Source organism: Phasianus colchicus, chromosome 9, assembly GCF_987193195.1.
Source record: "Phasianus colchicus chromosome 9, bPhaCol1.hap1.1, whole genome shotgun sequence".
Classification (NCBI taxonomy): domain Eukaryota; kingdom Metazoa; phylum Chordata; class Aves; order Galliformes; family Phasianidae; genus Phasianus; species Phasianus colchicus.
The window spans coordinates 17,741,887-17,769,105 of NC_143444.1; the positions used below are offsets into that span (position 1 = coordinate 17,741,887).

The 27,219-nt window shown below is 36.9% G+C and overlaps 2 protein-coding genes across 15 annotated transcripts in view; one reads left to right on the forward strand and one right to left on the reverse strand.

The window, feature by feature from the left end:
• The window catches only part of LRRC8B (leucine rich repeat containing 8 VRAC subunit B), a 35,137-nt gene extending 30,039 nt beyond the window's left edge, over positions 1 to 5,098 (reverse strand). For both annotated transcript variants that reach the window (XM_031614854.2, XM_090146385.1), the window contains exons 1-2: positions 4,485 to 5,098; positions 1,840 to 1,968 (exon numbers count right to left, since the gene is read on the reverse strand). The gene's annotated coding sequence lies outside the window, so the exon portion shown is untranslated. The remainder of the gene's footprint in view (positions 1 to 1,839; positions 1,969 to 4,484) is intronic.
• Positions 1 to 26,589, forward strand: KYAT3 (kynurenine aminotransferase 3). Of its 13 annotated transcripts, none has more exons than XM_090146387.1 (16): positions 5,314 to 5,451; positions 6,472 to 6,536; positions 6,754 to 6,829; positions 8,255 to 8,355; positions 11,393 to 11,451; positions 12,701 to 12,845; positions 14,326 to 14,475; positions 16,356 to 16,442; positions 17,605 to 17,727; positions 17,817 to 17,937; positions 20,843 to 20,919; positions 21,803 to 21,892; positions 22,556 to 22,742; positions 23,221 to 23,294; positions 23,685 to 23,771; positions 25,189 to 26,589. In XM_090146387.1, exons 4-16 carry the CDS (start codon positions 8,257 to 8,259, stop codon positions 25,249 to 25,251), a joined length of 1,362 nt encoding a protein of 453 aa, XP_090002513.1. In that variant the 5' UTR covers positions 5,314 to 5,451; positions 6,472 to 6,536; positions 6,754 to 6,829; positions 8,255 to 8,256; the 3' UTR covers positions 25,252 to 26,589. The 13 variants fall into 13 exon arrangements, with proteins under 13 accessions (XP_031470727.2, XP_090002515.1, XP_031470722.2 ...); XM_090146388.1 differs by having other exon boundaries at positions 5,368 to 5,451; positions 6,512 to 6,536; XM_090146392.1 differs by lacking the exon at positions 6,754 to 6,829 and adding an exon at positions 8,584 to 8,690 and having other exon boundaries at positions 5,369 to 5,451; positions 6,512 to 6,536.
• The last annotated feature ends 630 nt before the right edge of the window (positions 26,590 to 27,219 follow it).

The window sequence follows — 27,219 nt, forward strand, 5'->3', positions numbered from 1 at the left end:
ATTTAAGGTTTGGCAGTGGAGGCAAAGGTATCTTACTGGAGATCCCTAGTACTAGAGGTCTTTCAAAGGTAAGTAGTTTTGTTGTTGTTTTGTTTTTGTTTTCTTCTTTGCTTCTGTGTCTACAGCAGCTGTATTTGGGCTTGTTCTCATTTGCTGCAGCTTAGGGTTGTCTCATTCTGCTGTTATTGCTATACTTTCTATCACATTATAGTATTATGTATTGCTATTCATTCTGGTTTACAAATGCTTTGACTCCACTGTACGCTATAACTACAATTCAATAAAAAAAGTAGTTAAGACTCTAGTTATTAAAACCCTGTGTCATGTACATTTCTGTAGAGAAGATGGAAAATACACTTCAGTGTATTCTTATGCATTCAAAATTACTCAAAAGTGTTCTAGGCCTTTCTTTCATTTATTCTGTGTTAATTCTTGTTTATCACTTGGCTTTATACAGAGCAAAATAACTTTTATACAAAGAAAATATTGTATTAATGTTTGTTTCTGTTTGCCTAATGCTTTTGCAGAGTCTTGTATTTCTAGTCAATCTAGAACTTTGTCTAGAGACAGTTTTATGCTTACTGTAGAGGTTAACAAACTGGAAGCTAGAAGTTCCCTAGTAAGGAACTACTTGTTATGCTGTTCTGTGTAATCACTGTTGCTTTACTTGTTAGGCTGTAGACACACAGCCCTAATTTCAATTGTGACAGCTCAAGTCACTCCCTTCAACTAACATCCTGTTGGTAATAATTGTCCCCAGCTGTCTTTTCTCCAGGAGTTCATGTTAGAACTCGCAATTTGGTCTATGTGGGATGTTACTCTCCAATTTGGTTTGACTAAAATTGATTGAATCAATAAACAAAACAACTTAGGATCAGCCAGTATAAGATCTTTTTCATTTAACTTGACCTTAAAATATAGCAGGATTCACTTGGCACCATGTAGTCTCAGATCATCAGAAAAGATTCTAGGTCAAAAGATCAAAACCAATTTCTTTCTTTCAGCACACTTTCATTCTAGACTTTTCTCATTCACTTCAGTCTCCTTTCCTGATGTGTGGCTTAATCAATGATTTAGCTAAGAAATTTATTTTAAATACTCCTACAGAAGGTTAAAACACCAGTTCTGTACTATTTGAAGCTCCTACCACTAAAAATGCCAGAGACTTCCTTCCTGGTAGATGACTAGATCCTACCTCTCAAACAGAAATTCGCCTTTTTTTCTGGAGAATATTAGAAAGATATTTAGGTTTGTTATATTGAAGCATCTTTTCCTAAATTCACAATCAGAGGACAACCCTGGGAATCTGTCAGTACAAAATCAGATTATCAGTGTGAACAACATCTAAATAAATGAGCATTAATCTGTTTATGGGTAAAGAAATACCAGTTATCCACCACCACCTTCGCTCTGCTGTTGCATTCGGTTTTCTCTTAGATATACACAGCGTGTGAGGTGATTTAGAACAGGAGTGTTCTCATTACCTGTTAAGATTAGATCATTAGCGGCAATAAAGCCAGTACAATCCGAACTCTGAGATCAAGGTAATTAGCTATGATATCTTTTTTAAAATAGTGCTAAGTGGTAAGTAAATTATTACAGTGTAGCCTACAAGGGAAAACAAAGAAACAAATCTCCAGCAGCCAAACCCAAACATGAATGGGAATCAAAATAAATAATGCCTATAGCATGGTATCATATGACATGTTCCTTGGCACATATTTGAGACTTTTAATCATAAAAATATCTCGACACAAGTTGAACAGCTCACTCCAAATGACTGAAAACTCTTATGCATTTGTTTAATGCTGCACATTGAGTAATGCAGGAAATACTCACTGAAATATTGCCAGCTTTGTGGACACCCATGATGCAATCCAGTGTTAGTCACAAAGTGTGGAAGCAGTCAGGTATTCACAACCTTCCCAGTCCAGATGTTGGCTGGATTCAGTAGGAATAAAATTGGACCTGCAAGATATTTGGTCAGTATTCCTTAACCTGCATTACTGCACATTTTGCTCATTATAGTGTACTACTTTCTCAGAACATCACTTTAGTAAACATTTCCTAAAGAAAAGATTGGCATTGTTTCTCTTGAATAGGGCTTACAGATACAACAAGGCAGACTGTGAAGTGTCAGCTTGGCAAAGGGCTGGGAATAAGGTAGATGCCTCCCTAACCTGGAGCTGAGAGACTCCAAGTTACCCATGGTCTAGAGAGGTGTAGGTGTCCTGCCCAACCTACTGCAGAAGCATGGATGTAGGACTGGCATTAAAATGCTGCAGACATCAGCATATCTTCCTGTGCTTTTGACTGGAAAATGAGGATTGTTAGCACAAGATAGCTGTGCAGTCCTGAGGAATTAAAAATAGCAACTAGAGGAATCATGAGCAAAGAAATCTCTTAATGTTGTCCAGATGCTTTCCAGATCAGAAAAACAGGATTTTATCCATTTCTTGTTAGCAGTCGAGACCTATACGCCCCATCAGTAACTGAGTGCTTTTTTCCTCTTGACAAAAAAAGCTAGCACTCTAAGTTTATATAAAAAGGAAATAATATGCATTTTCGTACTATCATGTGTAAAGTTGTTTTTATGACTTGCATAAGTCGAGACGATGCTGGCTATATCCCAAGAGAAACCTGACCTAAATTTCTTGTTTTTCATCTCTACCTGATTTCACCAATATCCAGTTTAATTAGTGTTACATGCTGTAACTAGGCTAGAAACCTCCAGCAGACAAAAATTAGCTGCAGTCAGCTGATTTTTCTATGGACTGTTAATAGCATCCACAGATGCCAAGTACTTTGGCATCTACTAAAGTAATTATCTCCTCTTCAAATGAACTGCTTCCCACTAGCCTATTTGAAAGTGTATAGATTCCTAGCTCCTGTTTCTTCTTTACAAATAAGATGTAGAAGGATTATATTAAAATAAATTAAAAATATTTAAAAATTAATTAAAAAATTAATTAATTAAAAAATGCACTAAATCTTACTTCCAGTGGATGAAGATGTGTTATGCAGTTATGACAACCATGCATGAATTTTACAAAAAAAAAAAAAAAAAAAAAATCAGCAGGCCTTACGCTGAAGTCACAAAAGGAGTGAGATGCTTCTAAACTGAATGTCCATGTAAGTTACTTGGGATGTCTTTAAAAAAATAAATAAATAAATAAATAAAATCCAAACAAAACAATTTAATGTGAGTGTCAGCAGTAGTAGTATGAGAGGAGTATAAGTATCAATTAAGATTTTCATAGTGGGCCATCATTACAATGGACTTTGCATAAGTCAGACCTAGAGAATATAGCATTGTATGGATTTCCCAGTTATGCCTGCCTTGTACAAGAGATTGTGAAAAATCTGATCACTGATATTGCGAATGGCCAACAGAAGGCTGAATTTTTTTTTTTTTTTTGACCGTGCTACGACATGACAAAGTTTGTAATCTGCTGCCCTCCAATGGATACTTAGAGATTACATCTAGAAGTACAAGCCTGCAGGCAGCAGGAGCACCGTGCTTGAGACAGCTAAACTTCTAAAAAGCACTAAAGAGATTAAAGTATTAAGTTTTTTGTGTACTATGTTTAGTATCAAAGCCACAGCTAGATCTCCTTTCTCAATATTACTTTTTTTGAGGTTACTTCTACATCCAAGTAGACATGTTCTAGTTCATCCTATCACAGATACTTTTTCTCAATCTGCTCTTGTTATTTTATGATATGTGAATACCTACAATGATTACATACACAATATAACACATGCAGTAATGATATACAAGTAATAGATATTCCTGCTATATCTGATTAAAAAATACCTGCTTACATTCTGCCTGCTAACCCATCTCCTCATGACCATTATTGGTACTACAAGAACTCTTCTAGTACTAATGTTTAAAAATAAAACAAGTAAGACTTGCTATGGAACGTATCTTATACACAGTTATTTAAAAAAAAAAAAATTCTCTTCATCAGATCTTAGAGCAAGGAGTAAACTTGACATGTATGTCCTGTTGCTTCTACAGGCCCCTTTAAGAATCTGATATGTGAGGATCTTCTGACTCTGCAGCAGTCTGAGATGCTAAATGATAAGATCACAATGTTACAAAACATGCTCATCCCTTCCTAGAACACTGTATGGTGATGTTGATAGAAGGGAAACCGGTTTTGTAAAGATTTGTGAAAACAGAACAAGGTTGGGAAGGAGACATTTTAAGTGTGGGTTTCCCTAAGTAAATAATCAAATATACTGACAATTAAAGGAAACTTTCTGTGACCTCATACACCTAATGGTAGCAAGACTCAGAGCAGTCAGGGTGCTCCCAAACAATGGTACCTACAGCTGTCTGAAGTTCCATTTTCCAATGACCTCAGCTCTCATTTAAAGTGTGGTAGCTTTTGTGTGTGTGAAAGCTTAGCAGTGTAAGTCCTGTGAATTGATGGGACACTGAGGAAAAATCTCATTTTTCAAAGAGGTGAACTTACGTACGAGGTCTGTGTTAACAATATGGACGTTTCATTCCCTCCCAAAATGAAGTACAAGAGGATAATCAGCACAGTTTCCACGGGCCTAGTGTCAATTCTTATGTTTTTCAGGTTACTTTGTATGTGCTTTCTTATCGAGAGAAGTACTTGAGTTACTTGAGAAGTTTGAGGACAATCACAATTCAAACTCTGGCAGCAATTCACCACAACTTGGGAAGCAGCAACTTTCTTAAAATGTTCAGCTGTGTTCCTGTGCCTCGCTCTGTAAGCGCCAGCCTTTCCCCGGATCTCACCACACACCAGTAGCACCCGCGCCCAGTTTCGCCTCAGCCGCCCTTCTCGGCGTAAAGCTTCACGCGGCAACCCGGTGCCCACCTCGCCCTCAGGAGGGACGCCGAGGCCGCAGGCTGAGCACCGCTCCCCGTGGGCCACCCGGCGGAGCCGCCGCCCTCCCGCTCTTGTGTGGCGCCGGGAGGCGCCTCGCTCGGCCCGCGCGGATCTGCGCTCTTCGTCCGCTCGCGGCCCGCTCTGAGGCCTGTCCCGGGCTGCTGGCGAGCTCTCGGCACCGCGCAGCCGCCATTTCCCTCAGAGGAATCGGCGGGAACCCAGAGGGCAGCGGGACTTTCCTCACCCCTCGCGCTGCCGGGCTGCGCCCGGGCGGCCCTTCCAGGTGGGCGGGAGCGCGGCGGCGGGGCGGGAGGCGCGGCCGCGCTGTCTGGCTGGCTGTTGGCTGGCTGTTGGCTGCCCCTCAGCGTGGGGCGGGTCCGGGCCGGCGGAGGTGGTGCAGGCCGCTTCTTCACGGCACCTGCGCGCCAGGGCTGAGAGGACGCCTGAAGGCTCCTCCCCAAGCGGCTCGTTGGGCCTCTGCGCAGCCGGGGGCCGAGGCGGGCGGAGGCTCGTCGGTGGGTTGGTTGGTGCCTTTCCGGCTGTGAGATCGGGGTGCTTCACTGAGAGTACGCTTTGGTAGGTGCGTGTCAGCGTAACGATAAGCGCAGTGTGAGACGGCTAAGTGCCGCAGCTGCGGCGTGTGGGGAGAAGTAAAACGAAGCCCCCTCTGGTCCCTCTGTGCCTTTTGCACGGTGAAGTTTGTTTCTCCGTGCTCGGTTGTCTCCATTTCGCAGAGTGTGGGAAAGAAAGGGGCAGAACGTTGTCACATGCAGCAGTTGTTAAGTTTCAGTGGCCTCTGTTAAAAGACCCAGCTTCCCACAGCTCAGCAATTTCAGCAGCAGTTCTCTTGGCCTGCTCTGTCATGAATTGCTTCTGTGTGGCAGAAAAAGTGTTGTGGAGAGGAGTCTGTAAGGCGGCGCCCTCTCTTCCTCCGATGCTTTCCTTCCCTGGCTGTGTACAGTGATGCAGTCTTCCGAAGAATTCATAAAGGTTGCCCAAGATGCCACATTCTTTTACGTGTATGCAACAGATGTTAAGCAGAAGTATAACAGTGATTGTATTTGATAGGAGTGGTATAGCTGAAGGTAAATATAGAGGGGCAGCAGCATTCGGTCTGTAGTTTTGAAGGAGGGGAGGGAGAGAGGAAATAAGTTCATCAGAAGCATTTTGTAACTTTACTGGAAGAAACGTTATTGAGATGAGAAAAAGTTACCAGTGGACATCATAAAACATGTACAGAGCTAATAATTAAGTGTGCACTGATCCTAAAAGTAACAGTAGATAATTCTTTTGAGCCTATGTTATGTGTTAATATGTAATATACAATAATAATGGGAGTGTGTGTGTGTGTGTGTGGAGAAGGAAGAGTAGGTCATGTTTTCTTTTTCAGGTCTGGGGTGGAGACTGTAGCAGGCCTTTGCCTTTATTTCCTTAAAATTTTGCTTAAAAGCAAGCATTCCGTATTGCTGTAGAGGAGAGAGTATTTCCTGAAAGAGCATCACAAGTATTTCAGTGTAGCAGAACTACATACTGAAACCTTGACTTGTTGAAGCTGTTTTTTTTTTTTCCCATTTTTTCCCTCTATTTCCATATATTCCAGAAATATTTTTTTCCTTCTGTTCCTCATAAAATCTTCACAGTTTCTACACTTCTCTGGCATTAAAGGTGGGTATCAATTTTTACTTCAGGTGTTTTGTGTACCTTTAGAGATTGACCACACTGCAGTGAAGTGCAGGTCTGCTGCTCTTCATGCTATGCTGTAGTTTTGCATGATTGCCTCACAGCAAGTAATGCCTTGTCAAATATCAAACTACCTTTTAGTGCAGTGTGGCACTAATGCTATCAATATTTATAGACTCTTTTGTTTGTTTGTTTCTGTTAGGTTGCAAGTTAACTTTGCATGTTGAGTTTGGAAAATTTTTATATCATCTTGTTACACCTCAGTATAAAATGACCAGGTAAAGACATGCCTATTTGTCACACTGCAATATCTAGTGCAATTGTTTGCTGTAAAAATAAGGTTATCTCTGTCACTCATCTAACCCTGGGAGAGCAGTGCTGTTGCTGTAGTCAATATGAGATAGAATCCATATGTTATACACAGCCAGGAGGGCTTCATTATCTTTTTTTGTCTTTGTAGTTATCAAAGTTTATGTCAAATATGCTAAGTGCTGCTATTAAAAGTAACTTTAAATGTAGTTACAGGTCTTATTAAACCTATATATTTCTTTTGTGTCTCTCAGAGTATCTGCTGACAGGTGCAAAATACTTAATTGCTGTTTATTTTTGCTAGTCCTCTGGCCACCAGAGTTGAGGACATTGCTACCGCTTCTGCCTATAAAGGGAACATCAGTGAATTACGTATTTGCAGATCGCTAAATGCCATGGGCTTGTGTGGGTATTCCTGAGGTTCTAATTGAGTTAAGTACAAGTCAGTATCGTGTCCGAAGGATCTTAATTTCAGCACTGAGACTGAGTTTGTAGTACTGGAAAAAGAAAAGAAAGGCAAAATAACATACTTCTAAAACTTCTTATGTGAGGCATCTTTAAAAGGAGGTGGTCTTTATTTACATTTTCAGTGTAAGGAACACTGCTTTATGGGAATAAATCCATTCTTCCTAATGAAAAACTCCTATGTTTTTCTCTTACGAATTCAGTTTGTTTTCACATGGTCATCTGATGCATATGTTTAAACAAACTTCTTGGAAGTAGCTACCTGAGGTATCTGTTCATGTGTCTTTTTGCAGTCATTGATTAACAGGGCTTGTTTTTTGAAGCCAGTGAACAATCTGTTACTTCATGCAGAACATCCTTTCTGGCTGTCTATTTTCAGCCATGCTAAATATTTAACATTTGCCCGAGTCATTGAGGTAAAAGTTTTTAGTTATATAAATTGCATAGACCTGCTACTCCAGTGTGACTGGTCATTTTCATTATCTCAGTTTCTGAATGCTTAATTTGAAACACCTGAAAATTGAGATCGGTTTTAATGCTGGGTCCTTTTTATGTTGTGTATAAATTGTCAACTCCTTAGCAATTTGTATTAGACAAATGCATTTTCACAATTCTAACAGAGACTTTCAATTGCATTTAAGTCTTAATTTTCATTGTAAGGAAAAAAATAAAAAGGTTATTGCTCTCAAACAGAGGAAACCTTCATTTTGTATGACAGCTAGAAAAATTTTAACTTTAACTGTCAGCTAAAGTTTCATCCTTGATTCATATAGAATGTGATAAGGTAATAATTTACTAGAATTGATTTCAAAGAAAGAAAAACACTGACAGGAAGAGAAGGTTTTATATTTTAAAAATGCTTAGTGATGTTTAGGAAACTTGTTCCTGCAATATAAGGGTTTATTTCAGATTACTTATTTGTTATACAGGCATGCTTTTTGCTTCACGAAGCCTCTGTTGCCGTGGCATTGGAACTTACCAACTACAAACAAATTTACTTTCTAGGTCCATCAAGCTTTCAGCCTCTGATGTAAGTATTCAATCTACTTCATCGATAAAACTATTTTGTGCAATATTTTAGAGAGGCACTGATTTTGTAATGTTGCCAATAAATACACTTTAACTGTATTTTCATTAATCCTAGTTACCTTGACCAAGCATTTTATTAAGACTAAAGTAAGTTTTTCTAACAAGTTAAATATTTAACCACATGAACACAACAGAATTTGGCAATTATTGATCTGTATAACCATTTCAGTTTTTAAAGTCAGTGCTACAGGTGCGAGCTGAAAGGATTGCCTAATTGTAGAGCGTTAGCCTGAGATATAGGAGACTGATTCCTGCCAGCTTTATCACAGAATTTCGGTATGTCAATTCCTTTGTATCTCAGCTTTCTGTTAATTCAGCAGGGGTAGTAGTGATTTTTGATGCTGCAATAGCAAGGGATATAAAAGCACTGCAAACTTAATTTTTTATAGAATCTCCTTAATTTCCCAGCTTAACTGCGTATGAGATTGTTTAACTTCAGCTTAAGTCTTTCTCTTTTGCTGAGAGAAAACAAGCATTGCAATATGGTGTGTGGCTGGAGGTTAAGCTTGGTGTTGTGTATCTGGAATGTCATTTGTGCTCCCAGGTCACAGAGCAGTTCATCTAGTTAGCAAGCTGGATCAACCAAGGCATGTGTCAGATCCTATAGAACAGCTGCTGAAGCTGTTGTACAGATAACTGTAGCATAGTTTGCTCAAATAAGAGGCTTGTTTTAACATAAAAGCCACTTGGGAAGTCAGATTTGACCTAAGTCAGTTTTTCATGTGCTGTATTTTTATTCTGTTTAAAGTACCTGCATGTTCTTACTGACCAAGTTGAAATTTCATCCTGTCTTTATTTTTGAATTTACATAAGATTTTGACTTCATTTGCAGCTCTTGACATTGAATTCCACAATTTAATTATGTAGAAGTATGTGTTTCTGTCATTAAACGTATTGCCATTCAATTTGCTCACAAGTTTCTTTGTATTATGAAAAAAGATAAATACAGGCAGCACCTGACTTTCCATCTAAAGCAATCAGTGTTAGGGAAAGCAGGAGGTTAGAGCTTGATGAGGACATGGCTTGGAGATTAATTATTAATTAGGCTTGGAGATTAATTATTAATTAAGCTTAAAAGGGCTTGGAGATTATTAAGCTGTGATGTAATTGGGCTACACTAAAAAGGAGCCTTCGGAGTTCTCGTGACCTTTTAAAAGAAAGAATGCTCCTTAGGGTATCATTCATAAGTGTAATTTGTTCACTTTCTCAAAGTAGCTGGACTTGTGAACTCTACTGTAAGCTGAACATCTGAAAACTGGTATAAGTTTAGTTGTTCTGTTTCAAAGCTATTTTCAAGGCACAAAAAAAAAAAAAAAAAGTAGACCTGAAATATTAAGTATTTAAACTTAAAGTAGTGTGAGGACTGTAACAGGCTTACTTTACTTGCCTACGTATTTTTAGCTATGGAAAATTACTTACTGAAGTTAAGATCTATGTTACAGTTAAGGATAAAGTCCTACAGTGGAAAGGCTTTTAGTGAACTGAAACAATTTTAGGAGGAGCTGATCAATAGAACAGATTTCCCATGGCACCATACAGAATTCTCGTTTTTAGCTGGAAAGTTTCAAAGCAATGTTTCTTATCCCTTATAGTATGAGTAGTAGTCCAGTATGTGGAGAGAAAAGAAAAAAGGAACTGTGTGTGGAGAAGGGGCTCAGTCTAACCTGTGTTACTGGTAAATATATAGTACTGACAGACATTTATTTACCAAGACAAACACTGTAAAATCGGATTCATCTTCTAAACTATATATTTTTAATTAGATGCAGAACTGATCACCCAGTCAAAACTCAGTCTTAACTCTAGTTACTGTTTGCTGCCTGAGGATAAACAAAAGATGTCCTGTGGTGGTGTTTGGATGTTTGTCTCTTTCAGATGAGGTCAGAATTAGATCCACGCAGAAAACAAATGAGCAGCAAAATATGTTAGTTTATTTATTGTTTTCCCACGTTTCAAATTGTCACATATGTAGTAGTTTCATTACTGTAAAATGATTGAGTACAAACATGTACCTGCATGAAATTACAACTGTGAGTCAATCCCACTGTTTCAAAGTTGAAACTTTAAACGTAATGGCAACTCAGGTATTTAGTCCTTCTCAAAGTGTGGTAGCTGGAGTATGATTTTTGAATCTTTCATAAATGAACAATACCAAACAGTGGTCACTAAAATTAGTAGTCTGACTCAAAGAAACTGTAGTGTTTGGCTCTAAGGGTCTTATTTTCTATGTGAATTGCTTTTCGAGTGTCAAGCTGATTTCCAGACAGAAATGGACATGCACTGGTTTATGATTATTTTCTTTATTGCTTGTGCATACAAATAAATTTGATGGTTTTATTTTCCCAAATTTTCTTCTTCTTTTTTTTTTTTTTTTTTAATACCAGAACTATTAAAAAGTTTATAGGGAGAACTATGAGGTCTATTCTAAAGCAGTTTCCTAAGACCTTCAGTAGTGGTCTTAATATACAGCAGAAAGACACATTCTAATGTGTTTGATGTATTATAATATGAATTACCTTTCCTATTTTCTTGCTAACCATCATATTGGCAAATAAAATTGCATTGAAAAAAGAAACTTTCCAAATTGTATCGGGCTTGAAAGAAAAACAGCTGTTAAGATATTAGCATATTGTAGAAAAGACAAAGAATGTATGTATTCTAATTTTTATTTTTAGATCATCTTTTGAAGCTATTGAGCTCAATTATGTTCCTCATCCATCCTTGCTGCCAATTCAGTTTTAGATAATGATGAATGAGGATTTCTGACACTTTCAATGTATTTTCTTCTTAGTCTGTGTTCAAGCTATTACAGAAGCTTTAATGAAAGACCGTGTCTATAATTTTGAGTAAGAACTGAATTCAGTTGGCGGTGGTGTATTTCAGAAAGCATGAAGAAGGGTTTGTCATGCAGGATCCAACAATATAGTACTTTGTCTTTCTTAACAAAACCCTTCTATCTGTCTATTTTGATCTTGCAGACAATGGCCTTTAGACACAAAAACACAAGACGAATTGAAGGCCTTGATAGCAATGTGTGGTAAGTGAAAGAAAAATATCTAATAGCTAATTTCAGAAAAGGGCTTTGGCTGATACATTTTCTTTCCAGATTGATAATTATTGCCAAGCTCTTGCTGTCTCTGCTGAAATTTATTTGTTACCTGCTTAAAAGAAGAAGCAATGAACCAAGTTCTGTTAAATATTATTTCTGAGCATGAGACATTAGGCGCAGGCTTCTGTGCATCTAGTAAACCACATAAGACAAGTGTAGCTCTTGGGTGTGGCAGTATAGCTGGCTTTCAATTTTAAATGTTAATTGAGTTGAATAATTAACTCAGTCACTACTTGTTTACCAAATGAATTTGACTTTATTTTTAAGCCATTATGCTTGTCTTTGTAATTTAAGTTCTTATTCTTAGTATGCGTTTTACTAGTTATTAAATTGGTCACAAAGCACTATTACTGTCACTGGTAAAGGTGGGATTTTGTTAGGTAATGGAAACAGCTTGGGGTTTACATTTGTATGTATGTATATATATGTGTAAGTATGTATATATACAAACACAATGTTTTGGTCATCCAGCCTCAGATGGTGGGGTTTCTTTTTTGTTAGCAATTTGTTTTTATTTTTGATTGAACTGTGATGCTCTGTTTTCTTTTCCTTTTTACCTGGGTAAATTTTGCATTTTACCCTTTCCTGACTATCTAGATGTTAACAAGAGTGAAAGATAACAAACAAAAAAAACCACCCATACAAACCAAGTTGTTCAAGAGTTTTAAGCTTAGTTTCTGACATGGTACTGGAAACAGTTAACAAAGAGCTTGTAGCAATCCATTGTCTAAAGTCACAAAAAAAAAAGAAGTTATAATCCCAAGAGATGACCGGGTAGTTCAAGTGACACCTTCACTTGAGAAAATCTACCCTTTAAATCATGTAATATCCCTGTTCTCATTCAGGTCTACTTCATTTTTCAAAGAGGGTACTGTTTCACTTCTGCCTATATGCAGAAAACCTGTATGCTTGTGCGTGTGCATGTGAGCACCATTCTTCTGGTAAGACAGTAATTCTGTGGAGCAGAAAGTTAACTGTTTTTTGGGTTCTCTGACTCCTGTGGTTACTTAACGTTGTCCCAGACTCTATTTCTCAGTACGAGCGCACTTTACTAAAAACTGTTTCTGGTACTGTGAATTTGGCAAAGCAAAATACTTCTTTTGTCTTCTAATTCCCTTAAAGGAAAAGATAATTCCGTCTGATATGTTAAACTGAAGATGTATTTTTTTTCTGTTAGGGTTGAATTTACAAAAGTGGCAGCAGATCCTTCAATTGTTAATCTTGGTCAAGGCCTTCCTGATATATGCCCTCCCAGCTACATTAAAGAAGAGCTGGCAAAAGCAGCAGCAGTTGACAGACTGAACCAGTACACACGAGGCTTTGTAAGTACTGTGAAACTTGAGCAGTTGAGGTCAGTGGAGAGCTTGCCACAGGAAAAAAACATTGACTTTGCTTTAAGTTGGTTTTACTGGTAGTTCATACTTTTCTGTCCCAAATTAAGTTTACCTAGTAGTTTTATCTGTTACCAAATAACAGACTGTGTAGTCTTCCTTAAGGCAGAATAATTGCTCAAGACCAAAATGGTACCATATGTGTGGGATTGTATGGACCTTTAAAGACAATATAAATCAATTTACAGGTCAAAAGATTGTAAATTACACATTTTCCTTTTATTTGGTCAGTGTAGCCATGAATTGGGTAGGATAATACTAGGATGAGAAAGAAGTACATTATCAGTAGAGACAGTGCATCAAGAAAAGATTCACCCATGATGTCAGCAGATCTGAGTGGAGATTAGGAAGTGTTAGAAAGAGGAAGTTTCCCCTCTGGAGGATAGTCACTACACAGTGTGTAACTTGTATTTTAGCACTTTGGTTGTGAGTTGATTGTGGAGTAACTCAGGTGGTGCAGCATTCCTGTGTAGCTGACACACTCATGGGAAGAAATGTCTGTAACTTTAATCAAAAATGACTTGCAAGTCTTAAATTATTGCAATGTTTTTGTTTACAGAGAGGTTCATAATTTTATGCCTTATGTGCAGAGCTACAATGCTCAATATTTAGAGGAGGATTTTTGTTATATAGCTGATTATTCTCCCAGAATTGCTTTCTCTCTTTTTACCAAGTATCCAAAAAGGAAGGAAAAAAAAGGTTTTTCGTAGCAGGAAACCCCTACTCTTCCTGAGTAAACAGCGTTGTGCTTTTTTGTTCCTATATTGTAGATGGTCTTTGTTTTATGTTTGTTTTCTTGTTCATTGCACGTTTTGAGAAGAGTACTCTAACCTCTGTGTCAACTGCCAAAAGGTGGTCTGAGGTTTGCAATATATGAATTATCATTCTGATCGCAGGAGTTGTTTACCAGCAGTATATAACCAAGATAAAAAGATTTTCCTTGCACCAAAACATTTTTAGTTGAAAGTTAATGAAAATGAGAAGGCACTTCAGATGGAGATATGAGTAGGTAGAAGGAGACTCTAAAAGTAAGGAAGGTTAACTGGTATCAGTTTATTCCCTTCTCTCCTCCTGTCTCTTGTCCTAGCTCTCCTACAGGCTACCTAAAGTTATTCTGAGATATGATGATAAGAAAGAAATTCAAAAGTATTAGCTATGCAAAAAGAATTTCCTAGTGAATTCAAATGAAATAGCTTTGCTTACCCAATGTACAAATGCTTTAAGCTATGCTTCCTGTTGAAACATATTAACGTTGAGGGTCCATCTCATGTTTCTCTGTTTCAAAACATGTTATTTTGATCCATGGGAGGCAGGGCAATACCCCCCCCCCCCCCCCACAAAAGCCCCAAAACACTGATATGTTCCTAACAATGTGTAAACTCTTTTAGATGCATTTCTTTGCTTTGAACAGGGGCATCCATCGTTGGTGAAAGCCTTGTCTCAAGTATATGAGAGAGTTTGTGGAAGAAAGATTGACCCTTTCACAGATATTCTGGTGACAGTAGGTGGTTATGGATCTCTCTTTAGTACAATACAGGCTTTAATTGAAGAAGGAGATGAAGTAAGTTTTTATTTGAAATATTTACTTAAATGCACTGAAAAGAGAATTTGACTGCTTTTATTTGTTGTTTGTTTGTCTGCTTATTAATGTTTGGGCTTCTTTTTGATTTCCAGTAATTTGTTAAGTTACAGGAAGTAATTCAAACCTCTGCATATTTGACTTGCAGCTTAGAATCATCATTTGGATGTCCTCCCTATCAGTTCATCAGCTTACAGACCCTTTTCTTTTATGCTTGGCAATACCTGTAGTGGCTTCTTCTCTGTTATTGTTAGATGACATGATATTGTATGTTTATTTAAGAAAATGTCTGGGTTGTTGTCTGCAACAGAAAACAAAGCATAATGCAAAGTATTACCTGTGAAAAGCTATTGTATATCAAGTTCTATTTTGAACCATTGAGTTATAGCAGCAAAAGCAGAAAAGTCCTTTATAGGAAAGGTCATTAATTTACTGTACTAGCTGTGGTGATTCATCTGTTCACTATTGATCTCAGTCTTTTTGGTAATGATACTAAATGTCACTTTGGGGGAGTGTTTCTTTGGGTCTGCAGTGAACAAAAGCTTCTTTTGTTGTGTTGCACATTTTGCTTTCAGCATTTTGTTGTTTTCACTTATATAATGTGTTCACATTTCTATCTTTTATTCCTTTTTTGTTGCTCTGATATTCACTTCTCTCTTTTTAACAGTTCTCTTAGTTCTCTGCTCTTTGGGTTGGTAGTTGCGGTTTTTTTGTTTGTTTTGGTTTTTCTTTATATATTTCCAAGCTTCTGCCTAGCAGTTTTCCTTTTTTTCCAATTTGAAAATTTTCTTCTGTTGGAATTCGAAGACTTAGGCCATTCTTTGGGATTTCCTTGATACTTGGAAATTATGTGTTGGAGGTAGAATCCATGTCTTTGAAAAGAATACATTCCATCTAACATGGCAAGTGCATACTTACTGCCACCTGGAATGTCATAAATTAGGGCAGCTTTGCTGTTGTTCAACAATTTGCTATAGTTATCTCCCATCTTTGTCCTGCACATTTACATCTGTTCAACAAGACCCCAAACATTCTCAATATGTTAGTGACTGTAACATTGTAACTACAGTGTGTGTTGTCAAAAAGAAGAGTAGTACTTACTATGCTTAGTCTAAGAGCATTATTATATGAAATTATATGCTTTTTTTTGTTCTTTTTTTTTTTTAAAGACCTCAAAGATTATCTATTTCCAACCCCCCTGTACAGGCTGGATTACCAGCCACTAAATCAGGCACTAGATCAGGCTGCTCAGGGCCCATTCAAACTGACCTTGAACATCTGGAAGGATGGGACATGCGCAGCTTCTCTGGGCAGCTTGTTCCAACATCTCACCACTCAGTGAAAATTTTCCCCTGACATCTAATCTAAATTTCCTGTCTTTTAGTTCAAAACTGTCCCCCCATGTCCTATCACTATCTACACATGTAAAAAGTTGATTTTCCTTCTGGTTATAAGCTACCTTTAAGCATTGGAAGGCCCTGATCAGGTCTTTCCAGAGTTCTCCAGTCTTCTGATCATCTTTGTGGCCTTCCTTTGGATCTGTTCTGAAAGCTCCGCATCTTTCCTGAGCTGAGGGCCCGAGACGTGGACACAGTACTCCACATGGGGCCCATAGAGGGCAGAGTAGGGAGGGACAATCACCTTCCTTGCCCTGCTGGCCATCTTTCTTTTGATTCAGCCCAGGATGCTGTTAGCCTTCTGGGAAAGGAAGAACATTGTGATTTTTTTTTTTTTTTTTTTTTTTAAATCAGGATGGAGTGCCAGAAACATTATCAAGTTAGATTACCAAAGCAAATCTGGAAATACGATGGTATTATGCACTGAAGATTTTCTGTTTCTGATATTGACTATTGTAATTTCAGGTAATAATAATAGAACCATTTTATGACTGTTATGAACCATTGGTAAAGATGGCGGGTGCAAAGCCTGTTTTTATTCCATTGAGATACGTGAGTAGCTTTTTAAAAATTATTTACTATATGAAACTTCTTTACCTAATACAGTTTGAAAATCTTCTTTGAGATGCTTTTCTGTGCAGTGTTTCGAAATATCCAATTATACAAAAATGAGATTGATTGTTATAGTGTAAGACTGAGATAATGATAATCCAAAGCAAATAAAATATTTTATTGGTGCTGGAAAAGGCAGGACAGTGTTTCTCATTTTGTCATTTGCTTTAATTTGTGCAGTCTGAAAGCTGATCAACATTCCTTTGTTTGGATGTGATCAGAGAATGTTTTCACTGGAAACATAGGAAGGATGATCATGCCAGTGCAAATTCTGTATCTGTTGCATTTCAGAATATTTGGTTTCTGATCCCTTCAGTGACTCATATAGTGAAAGAGTAGAACTTATTTTCTAAAATCCACTTATTTAATAAGAAGAGATTATGTGGTAGCTGATGTAATTATTGGTAAAAAATGAATAATTATCATATAGTTAAGTTATGTATTGGTACTTCTGGCATCATGTTGGCAGGTTGCAAGGATTTTTATGGATGCAAGATGTTGATCTTGCTGTCAAGAGAGGGCTGAGGGACTGCTTTTCTTTCCTTCTAGGCATATGTCAAAAAATTAGTATGGCCATGCTCTTTGATCTTAGCAGAAACTGACCCAAACTTCTGTCATCTTCATGTACACTGAGGATGTAATTCCAGGGCCTCAGTGGTAGATATTTTTACTCTTTGACTGTTTTCACATAGATAAGGAGGGAAGGAGCTAAAATCCTAGTCTAGTGGTGATTTATCTTTCCAGCCAAGCATGCACATAACTTGTTGTGTAAGGCCATAAACTCTACTGTCATGTGATTGGACTTCCTGCATTACACATACATTACTATATGTGTGTGTAACCAGATCCTGGAAACTGGTTCTTGAGGAAGCTGTCAGGCAGGCGTCAGGCAGGACAAGACTGCCATTGTCACAGTAATTTATCTTGATCTTAGCCTCCTGCCTGTTTGGGGAGCACCTCCTCCCAGGGAAGCAGAACAGGTTGGATAAGTTGTCATGTGTAGTTAGTAAAGTGTCTGAGGATGGTAACTTGGGCACCTCTGTTTAGGCAGAGCAAGTTGCATTCCAGTAATGCATTTTTTGTTTTTATTTATTTTTCCAAGAAAAATGGTGGAAACTCTGCATCTAGTGCTGATTGGGTCTTAGATCCAGCTGAACTTGCAAGTAAATTTAATTCGAAAACAAAAGCGATTATTCTGAATACCCCACACAACCCTATAGGCAAGGTAAGAGTCCTGCTTTACCACTACTATAATTTCAGAGTATGCCTTAAATACTGTGATTAATGCATTGCCTTTACTTTCTTGCATTCCAGGTATTTACCAGAGAAGAACTCCAGGTAATAGCTGATCTCTGTATTAAACATGATACTCTGTGCATCAGTGACGAGGTATATGAATGGCTGGTGTACAAGGGAAATAAACACACAAAAATAGGTACCTATCTCTTTTTTTGTGACGTCGTAGAAGCAGCTGTGGAATGATACTGTAAACTTACCCCTAAAATAATGTTTGCTGAAAGAAGTTCAAACTTTAAGCTTTTACTATCTCAAAATCTCAAGAGTAGCAATAAAAGAAACTCCATTAGTGAGGGCTCTAGTGGAAGCATCATTGTAGAAATTGATTCTTATAAAAAATGAAAAGGAAGTTGTATCTAAATGACCTTGGAATACTTGCTAGCTCAGCTACACAGCGACTGATTGTACAGCTTAGTATGTTAATTGCATTGGCCATACATAGACTGTGAGTCTGTTTTGAAAGTGGCCTAACCTTGTGGCTGTTGTGGTGATACCTTCTAGATACTTCACTTGTCTGGTATCTTCTAGAAGACCTTCAGATGCTGAGGAAGCGGAATGTTTTGGGTTCATGTGATTGTAATTTGCGTCAGCGCATCATGCCAAGTTACCACAGTAACTGGTGCTTTATCCTGTTCCAATTACAAAGTAAAATGAGTTTAGTTTATAGCTTTCTTCATAGACCTAGCAGGTGGTTCATGCAAAAAGCCATCTTCAGAACCAGAGTCACTGTGGGTGGTGGAAGGTAATCCATTTATTTTCCTTTGCCATAACAACAGGTTTGAACACTCAGTTGTCAGTTGTGCTTTGTCTTAGTGGACAGGTGCTGAGTTCTTAAAATACAGTAACATTATTGTTTATTAGTATCAGCTTTGTCATGTTAATGCTTCAAACCAAAACATTTACAATTGAACAGAAGACTTTCTGTAGTTCAGCATGCAAAATAAAAATCCCTTGCGATTATGAGAAAAAGTAAAGCCTGAAAGGTTACTCAGATTCATTTCAGTATGTACTCTATGATCAATCCCATGACATCATCTTTAACTTTATTATTAAGATTATCATAAAACTTCCATAAAACAAGCGAGAAATAACATTACTTCAGTAAAAGAAGCAAGATCTATTCATTTTAACTTCAGTTTCTTAGACTTCTTTAAATCTACAAAAAGCAAATGTAAGAAAAAATGGCATGTGCTATTTCTTTATTTAATAGCTCCTGTATTTTCATATTAAACTCCTGTATTTTCATATTAAACACTCCATCAGTGCACTGACACTTCCTTTCTGAGAGATACAAAGTAGATATTGCATCAATTTACTGTGTCTGGTGGTGGTTCCTTAATATAATTTAAGAAGAGTTGCTCAACACAGATCATAAAATTAGTACCATCTCTGTGCTGTCACTAAGGCTGTTTTCTGTAGTGTGGTGCACTTCATCAAGTTTCTCATCATTATCTGACTTTGTAAAAACCTCCTCTAAGTATTGATTAGGATTTAGAGGTAGCATATTGTAACTGAGGATTAAGAACAGACATCTCAACAAGCTGAGTGCCAGCCCAGGTAACAGACTTATATGTGTTAGCTTGCACTCTGATAGTAAATTATGACACCTTATGGTGTCATGTAATGTTGCTGCCATCTGGCATGGAAGCACGGAAGAATTTGCTTATTTAAAACCTGCTTGTAAAAGCAACCGAGTTGATTCTTCCCCTGTGCTCTTTTGCTGCTGCTATGGTTTGAAATGCTGTTGCATTCTGTCTCCAAGGTTGAATTCCTATGACTATGTGGCAAAACAGTCTCTCGCTAGAGGGCATTTGCTTTGAAATTCAATTATTTTTGCAGTGAGCAAGTTCAGTTGTCTTTAGGAAGTAGTGTGTACTCTTGACCTAGCTAGCTACAAGATGCATCTGTTCAAACTGCCTTTATGTTTTCAAGGTCACAGAGCAATTGAGTGAATATGGGTGAGCTAATAAGAATATGAGTCTCTTTCCTGCTAGTTTGGTTTCTTTTCTTGGCAAGTGTGCTCAGAAGAATACAATGCATGTTTTTGAAGAGTTGCAAAGACCTTTACCATGCCTAATGAATGTAACTGCTGCAAAACCTTTCTTATGAAAGTCAGTGTTTGTTTGGAAAATCTGTGTTTGTTGATCTCTCTAGAGAGGGAATTTAACAACCAATAAATTCATTGGTAGCAGTTGTAGTGTACAAGTGTGCTAGAGCCCAGGTGTTGCTTAGCACTGAAACTGCAACTGCAGTTATGACCTTGTCTAATTTTGTATCTGTGACTTGTGTCTTGATTTGCCTGTTTCTATTGCAAATGAGTTAAGTTAGAGTCAAAATGGTAAAGCAGTACAGAAGAAAATTGCAAGCTGACAGAAGAGATCTTTGCTCTGTCATCACCTTTGAAAAGGAAGAAAAGATTTTGGTCTCCTACAAGATACAAATACAGGATGGAAATAGGCTTCCTTGTATCCCTTAATACTTGCAGACACCCTTACCTAGTTCTTACTGCATGTCAGTCTCAGGCCTGTTCAAATTGTATAATAAAATGTAATTTACTTACTCTGTACTGGGTTTCTAACTCACGTGGTATCTGATTTCTAAACCAGAACCTTAAAAATTATTTTTTTTTCTGATAAGAGATACTGAATAATACTGAACTGTTTTCTGGACAATTCTGTTAAAATGCCTGGGAGTGCTTGGTTTAATGTTGTATATAGTGCCCTTACCAGGCATCAGAAATAATACCGTATTGAGGTAAATAAGTAGCCTCTTAGATTTTATCTTTTTTATGAATAATTCTGCATCTGGGGAAAACTAACATCATTTTCACCAACTATGTCTTTCCTTATTTTCTATCTTTTATCGAAATCTTATTTTTGTGCCAAGATATTTGGACCATACATTCTTTCTCTTGTTACAGTTGCTATAGTTTTCAAATACTCTCTCTACAATTATACATCAGCATATTGTAGTTCTTAGCTAGAAGCAAATTACATGGAATACGTGAATGCACTTGTACCCAATTAATTTTATTTTGTATACAGCTACATTGCCAGGTATGTGGGAAAGAACAATAACTATAGGAAGTGCTGGGAAAACATACAGTGTAACTGGTTGGAAGGTAAGGAAAATCAGCGTACGAGTTTAGTTAAGTAAATAACAGGGTGCATTTATCATGCTCCATTTTTGTTACCTGTTTTTGAAAGTTTCTGGAAATCTGTGTGTCTCTAAAAAGTGAAGACACCATTCAGCTGGAACGACTACTTGAACTCTTTTGTTTTAAGTCTGTTCTTGTCTTTTGAGTAGTGAGTTCTTATGAGAAAAAATATATAAATAAACACAGTATGATTTATTCAAAACTCTTGGAGAAGACTTGGATGCTATCATATTTTTAACTATCCAGTATTGTGATGGTGATGTTATTTTTAGATTTATATAGTAACTTTTGGAATGGTTTCTCTTTCAATACTATAAAAATATTAAATAATAATAATATTTTGTGTGACTTCAAAATACATATTAGAAGATAATATAGCTAATCTTTTGGCGGCTAAATGCTTTCTTCTTTATCACCTGTGGTCAGACTGAACCATGACAATTGAGTTGTGTCTCGTTGAAAGTAGATTTGATCCAGTAATGACCTCTTGTTTTATGCTTGAACCACCCTTGACATGGGTGCCTATGACGTGGACTTAAAACAATTGGCAGTATCATTCCTAATAAAGGATCTGTTTAATTTCTAACTCGTTATATGAAGAATTAAAAGTTTGCTTGATATTCTTTGAGATGTGTTAAGTGAAGCTGTTATTCTTGTCTCGTACCTAGATTTTTTAAAATGCATTATAGAGCAAAGTTATTAACTAGCTCTCTTCTGAGTTCTTTACCAGAACAAACTACTAATTGTTAAAGAAAAACTTGAGACATTTTCTAACTTTAATTCTTTGTTAATCTGAAGTAATGGTGTTGCTGTAAGGATAATATATGCATGCTTTTTTTTCCCTTAGCTTGGTTGGTCTATTGGCCCCCAGAATCTGATTAAGCATTTGCAAGTAGTTCATCAAAATACACTATATTCTTGCCCAACTCCATTACAGGTAGGTACAGATGGAGCCAAAGAAGTTATTTTCTCACCTAACAAACTTGTAGACCTTACCATGATAAAACAGTAATCACAACAATTAATTTTTAATTGTCAAAATACGTGTTCTGGGTTGCTAGAAAAAGATATTGAACTTCATCAGCTGACAAGATATTTCAAAAACAAACATTAAAAAAAAAAAAAACCTGAAACAAAACCAAGAAAGTCTTGCAGATTCTTTCTTCTTTCACACACAAACTGCTACTTCTTCCAGTAGGCACCACTCATAACAATCTGTGTGGTCTCCTGCCAAATGTAAGTAAAAGTTGATGCAGTAGGGTCTTGTTTTACTGACAGTTATCTTTACCTTTTAGATCACAGTTTATTTATTAGTATTTTATGATTATATTGTCACTAAACTCAGCTTCAGTTCATGTTGTAAATGTTCATGTTCAGAGCTTCTGTAGGTGATGAATGCCTAGCGAGCAATTGGTGCTTTGGGTTTTGCTACAATACAAACTAGCAAGCAAATTACACTACTGGATGTAGTTTGTGTAATTTATATTTGTTGATTTGCTTAATAAGAGCCAGATGTTACTACAGAATCAAAGAAAAATCTACGTAATTTCATTAGGAAGCATGTGAATGTCCTTGAGTATTTTGAACATTGTCTTTCCAGGAGGCTTTGGCACAAGCACTTTGGGTAGACTATAAACGCATGGATGACCCAGACTGCTATTTTTACTCACTGCCTCGAGAGCTGGAAAGCAAGCGTGATCGGATGGCTCAGCTACTTCAGGAAGTTGGGCTGACACCTGTCATTCCAGAAGGAGGATACTTTATGATTGTTGATGTTTCTACATTAAGTAAGTTTAAAAAAATACATATTTATTTATTTGTATACCCTATATATTAGGGTATACAAAGCAAATATTTTTAAGCTGAGAATACAGCTTTTGTTTTGAACTGTCTTCTCATTTCTTGTTCACACAACACTGTCAGAAATACTAAGTGGGAATTAAATTTTCCATCTGACTTTAGCCTGTAGGTGGATTTTATAAGCTTGAGGAAAAATGTTTGTTTGCAATTGTAACAACTATCCTTGTTTTGCAAAGCTTTGGTAAAGTTTTAGGAAAGGCAAGGGTTGTGGATAAAAAATAAAAGCATTTCTTACAGGTCTTTGATTATGAAACAATTTGAGAGCCAAGCATTTGGCTTAATCTCTTGTTAGCTGTTTCAATATAATCTGAATTACATTTCTTTAATAAAAGCATACATCAGTGTAATGCTGCTGGTGAATGCCTTCCCACTGGAGTCTGGAAAATCATAATTTCTTTTTCTTAGATGTGGATCTCTCTGATGTGGATGAGAATCAACCTTATGATTATAAATTTGTCCGATGGATGATATCATCTAAGGTAAGATGTCCTAGTTATACTCTAGTTTTAGAAATACTTTTCTACTGAAATCCAAAGCAGTGCAACCATGCTTACTCAAAATACTGTTTGGTATTCATACTATCTTTTGGAGATGATGTGACTTATATATTGCTAAGCATACTGGTAATGTATTTTTATAGGTTTGTGTTAAGTTCCAGCACTTGTTGTTTCGCTGCTTAAATGCTAGTTGTAGAAAAATACCTTTGAAATGTTTTGTCTAAGAAAAGTAGTATGAAATTTTTTAAGCCTAGTTACTCAGAACAAAATTCAGCCTTGTATTTTCCTTGAATGTTCAAAGAATTTTAGAAAACCATGCTTAAAACCGTTTTTGATATAGATGTATAATAATATTTTTGTTTAATTCTTCAGAAACTCTCAGCAATTCCTCTTTCAGCATTCTGTGGGCCCGAGACAAAAAGGCAATTTGAAAAATATATACGTTTTTGCTTCATTAAGGTAAATTTGTGTCCCATGAAGACTCAAAAATCAACACAGCATCAAAAACTGCAATAGACAACTGCTACATTTTTGCCCACAGTCTGAGTTGGATGATTTTAGAAACGGAAAATCAGTTTGGTGTAGAATTCAGCATGAAGTAGCTTCAACAGTCTTTTTTGCCGAGGGACTTGAAAACAGAAATATAAATGACATAGCTAACAACTGGGTGGTTAGGTCTTTTTTTTTTTTGATAGATATTTTGTTGATTTGTAAAAGCATTACTGACCAGTGATGACACTGATGTATGAGGTGGATATGCAATCACTTACAGTGGATCCTGTAACCAGAATAAGGAATAATTCCCATGTATAGCAAAATGATATACTAAAATGATATGCATGAAGTACTGCATGTCTGTTCAGTTTCCAGCAACAAAAATCGTAAGTTGGCTTGAAGTTTAATTCACCTGAAAATACAAAGAGTTTTACACAAGCTGCAAACTATAAAAGAAAACAAAGACGTGGGAAGGAATCTTGTCTCTTTTTTAAAGAAAAGAGAAATCCTGAATTAGATAACACCTGTGATTTTGTGGGCACCTGATTTTCATGTGTTCTTCCCTGTGTTTCACCCAGTTGTTGAATCTGTGCTTGAAAAGAAATGCTGTGGGGACATGTACATACATGATCTTTGGTAATCTGAGTGCTGTAAAATGCTTGTCCTATTGCTCTGTCACAGTGTCAACATAATGAAATGTGACAACTCTGTTTTAGTATAAGAATCTGTACCTTAGCTTGATCCAGTAATGAATGGGAATTTCTGCTTATGTTATCACAGCTCTTAGGATGAGGTATAAAGACAGTGATACAAACAGAGCCAGTAAGAACCGGAATGAAACTTGCTGATAGTTAATAGAGCTTGCCAAGGATGAACAGCACTAATCACAACAAGTTAAACACACCTGTATGATTCATTGTGTTGTAGCCAAGCCATGCAACTGACCAGTGGGTTATTTGTATTCAGAGGGTTTATGTTTAAGTAGACAGCATAGCTTGGTTGCATGAAGTTTTAAAAACCCACCTATACACGTAAAGATTAGGAAACTATGCTAACAAGTGTCCAGTACAGAGCAGCCAAGTGTTTCACTGTGTAAATGCCAAATATTTAAATAAGGACTACCCAATTTAATGAAATTTGATAATACTAATATTGAGAAAAAAATGTTATTTTTGTAACAAACATATCTAATAAGTCTTTGCAAGGAATCAGAATTTTTTTGTGCAGTGTAGCTATAACTGTTAATGACAATGTGACCAACTGGGATATTAAGAGGTTGCAAGTGACACTGCCAAATATTGATTTGGGTTCATATAAATATGATTACTACTGTTTTCAAGAATCCATACTTGCAGTAATAGTGATACTCCTTGTTTTGCAGAAAGACAGCACTCTGGATGCAGCTGAAGTGATCCTGAAGAACTGGAAGAAGCAGAGCGCTTGATTTTTTTTTTTTCTCTTAATTAACTCTTCTGTCTGTATAATTATCTTACGCTAGGGCTTTTATTGCAAACTTAAGAACAAATTACTTAATACAGTACAGATTAATATGACATTGTAAATAACTTTGTACTGCCACCTGCTGAGGAGTTAAAACAATGATTTACTGATAATGTAACTCAGGTTATTTTAATTCTTTTTAAAATTATTTACTTTTTTTCCTTTAAAAATGATCTGTGGGATTCACATGTCTTTGTCTTACTGAATCATGAAGAGTTCTAGCACTGGGAAATAAATTGTTGTAGGTATTTTAAGTTTTTTAGTATGAGGCGGAGGAAAATTACTATATGTCTCAGAGAAGATAACCACAGTGCCTTTCTATGTACCTATCTACTCTGTCTGTGCACAGATTGCATCAGTTTAACTAAAGTGATTGAGTTAAATCAATTATGTGTTTATACAGGCAAGATCTGAAGGAATAATCAGTATTTGGTTTTCCCACAGTAGTCTTGTGCTGTTCTGAAGGTATTCAGTCCTCGATAAAATTATGCAAGTGGCATTTAGAATAGGATTTCTTTTATTTCTACACTCTTATACTACATAAATGAATCTGCAAAGCAAAATAAAAGGACTTGCTATAGAGGCATCTCCATCAGGTGAATTAATCCTGTAATCTCTTTTTTGCCCTTTTCATGTCCACAAAAGCCATTGGTAACTTCACAACAAACTTTAAACTCTTAAGATCAAGTGGGAACATGGAGATGGGCCTGATATTGTGTTGTAATTCTCTGATACTGTGGAGCTCAACTTTGACTATTCCTAGCTCAGTGGATAAAGGACAGGTTCAGATGAGATAAATGTGGAGAGTTCTTTCATTGTTGTCTCCTCTCTGTGCAATCTTTTAATCTCTGCATAGGTTTCCCACTAGTGAATGCAATCCAAGTATGTAACCTTTTAAATGTGTTGTATTCTTCATACTGGTTTGGTATTCATCCCACAGACCTTATGCTGGAAAGCCCAAAGAAATTCTATTGCTAGATTTGCAACTATTTTACTTATTATGTGATTACAGAGCTGGAATCCAGCTGAATCCCATCAGTTTGTGACTATGGACAAGGACAGAAAGAATTGTATGGAAATCAGACTGTGAAGTGATCTGCTAGGCTGCTTTGTCAGTAGCCCAGTAGCTGGGTCTTTTCAGCTGCCTTGCACTGTCGTTCTCCAGATCTCCCCACAAAAATGGTTAGTTGCTGTTTTCAAGAGGTCATTACAAGTAATATGTATACAGTTATGATAAAAAATAATATCAAAAGAGGCTTATAAATAAAGATCATTGCGTCATGCTAGTCTGAAATATAACTGCGAAAAAGCACAGTTCTACTTCTACAACTGTTCTTACAGTCTAAGATTTCCCTGAGATAGCTTGTTGGTAGCATGAGAGCATGTATATTATGAGGCTGTGCATCCTCTCAAAAGCAGAAAGGTGTTAGGATGCTACTTGCCTCCCTTTACTGCATTTATATTGCCCTGTGAACAGAAGCCTCGCTGCTTCCAAAACTCTTGATGTGTCGTTAAAGGTCTGGACATGTAAGATGCATTGCAGAAATGAGTTGATATACCAAGTGTGATTAAGCTGTTCTGGCTGGTGATCGTTGCCTCCATTTGCTCCTGAGGCATTTGACTGACATCTGGTATTTTAACAGAATGAACATTGGCTAAATAAACAATTGCAAAGGATCTTTAGACAAACAAGTAAGATCTGATGACTTACTGTCATTAATGCACTGTTTGTTGTGTTTACAAAGGCAGTTGAATAGCCCGTTGAATGATTGTTGGAATGGTAATGTTAATGTGGGAACTGCAGCGTGTTTTGACTTTTATCACTGATGGTAGACAGCATGTCTAAACTTGGATTACATTTTAAGAAACTCCAGTTAAGTAACATTTTAAAATTAGGATGATTGTTGTAACT

Bases quoted from the DNA above. Each gene is read 5' to 3' on its own strand.
- KYAT3 (XM_031614867.2), top strand. From the start codon at position 8,257: ATGCTTTTTGCTTCACGAAGCCTCTGTTGCCGTGGCATTGGAACTTAC. The intron at 8,356-11,392 runs GTAAGTATTCAA...TTGATCTTGCAG, and splicing joins TCAAGCTTTCAGCCTCTGAT to ACAATGGCCTTTAGACACAA. The intron at 21,893-22,555 runs GTAGGTACAGAT...TTGTCTTTCCAG, and splicing joins CTTGCCCAACTCCATTACAG to GAGGCTTTGGCACAAGCACT.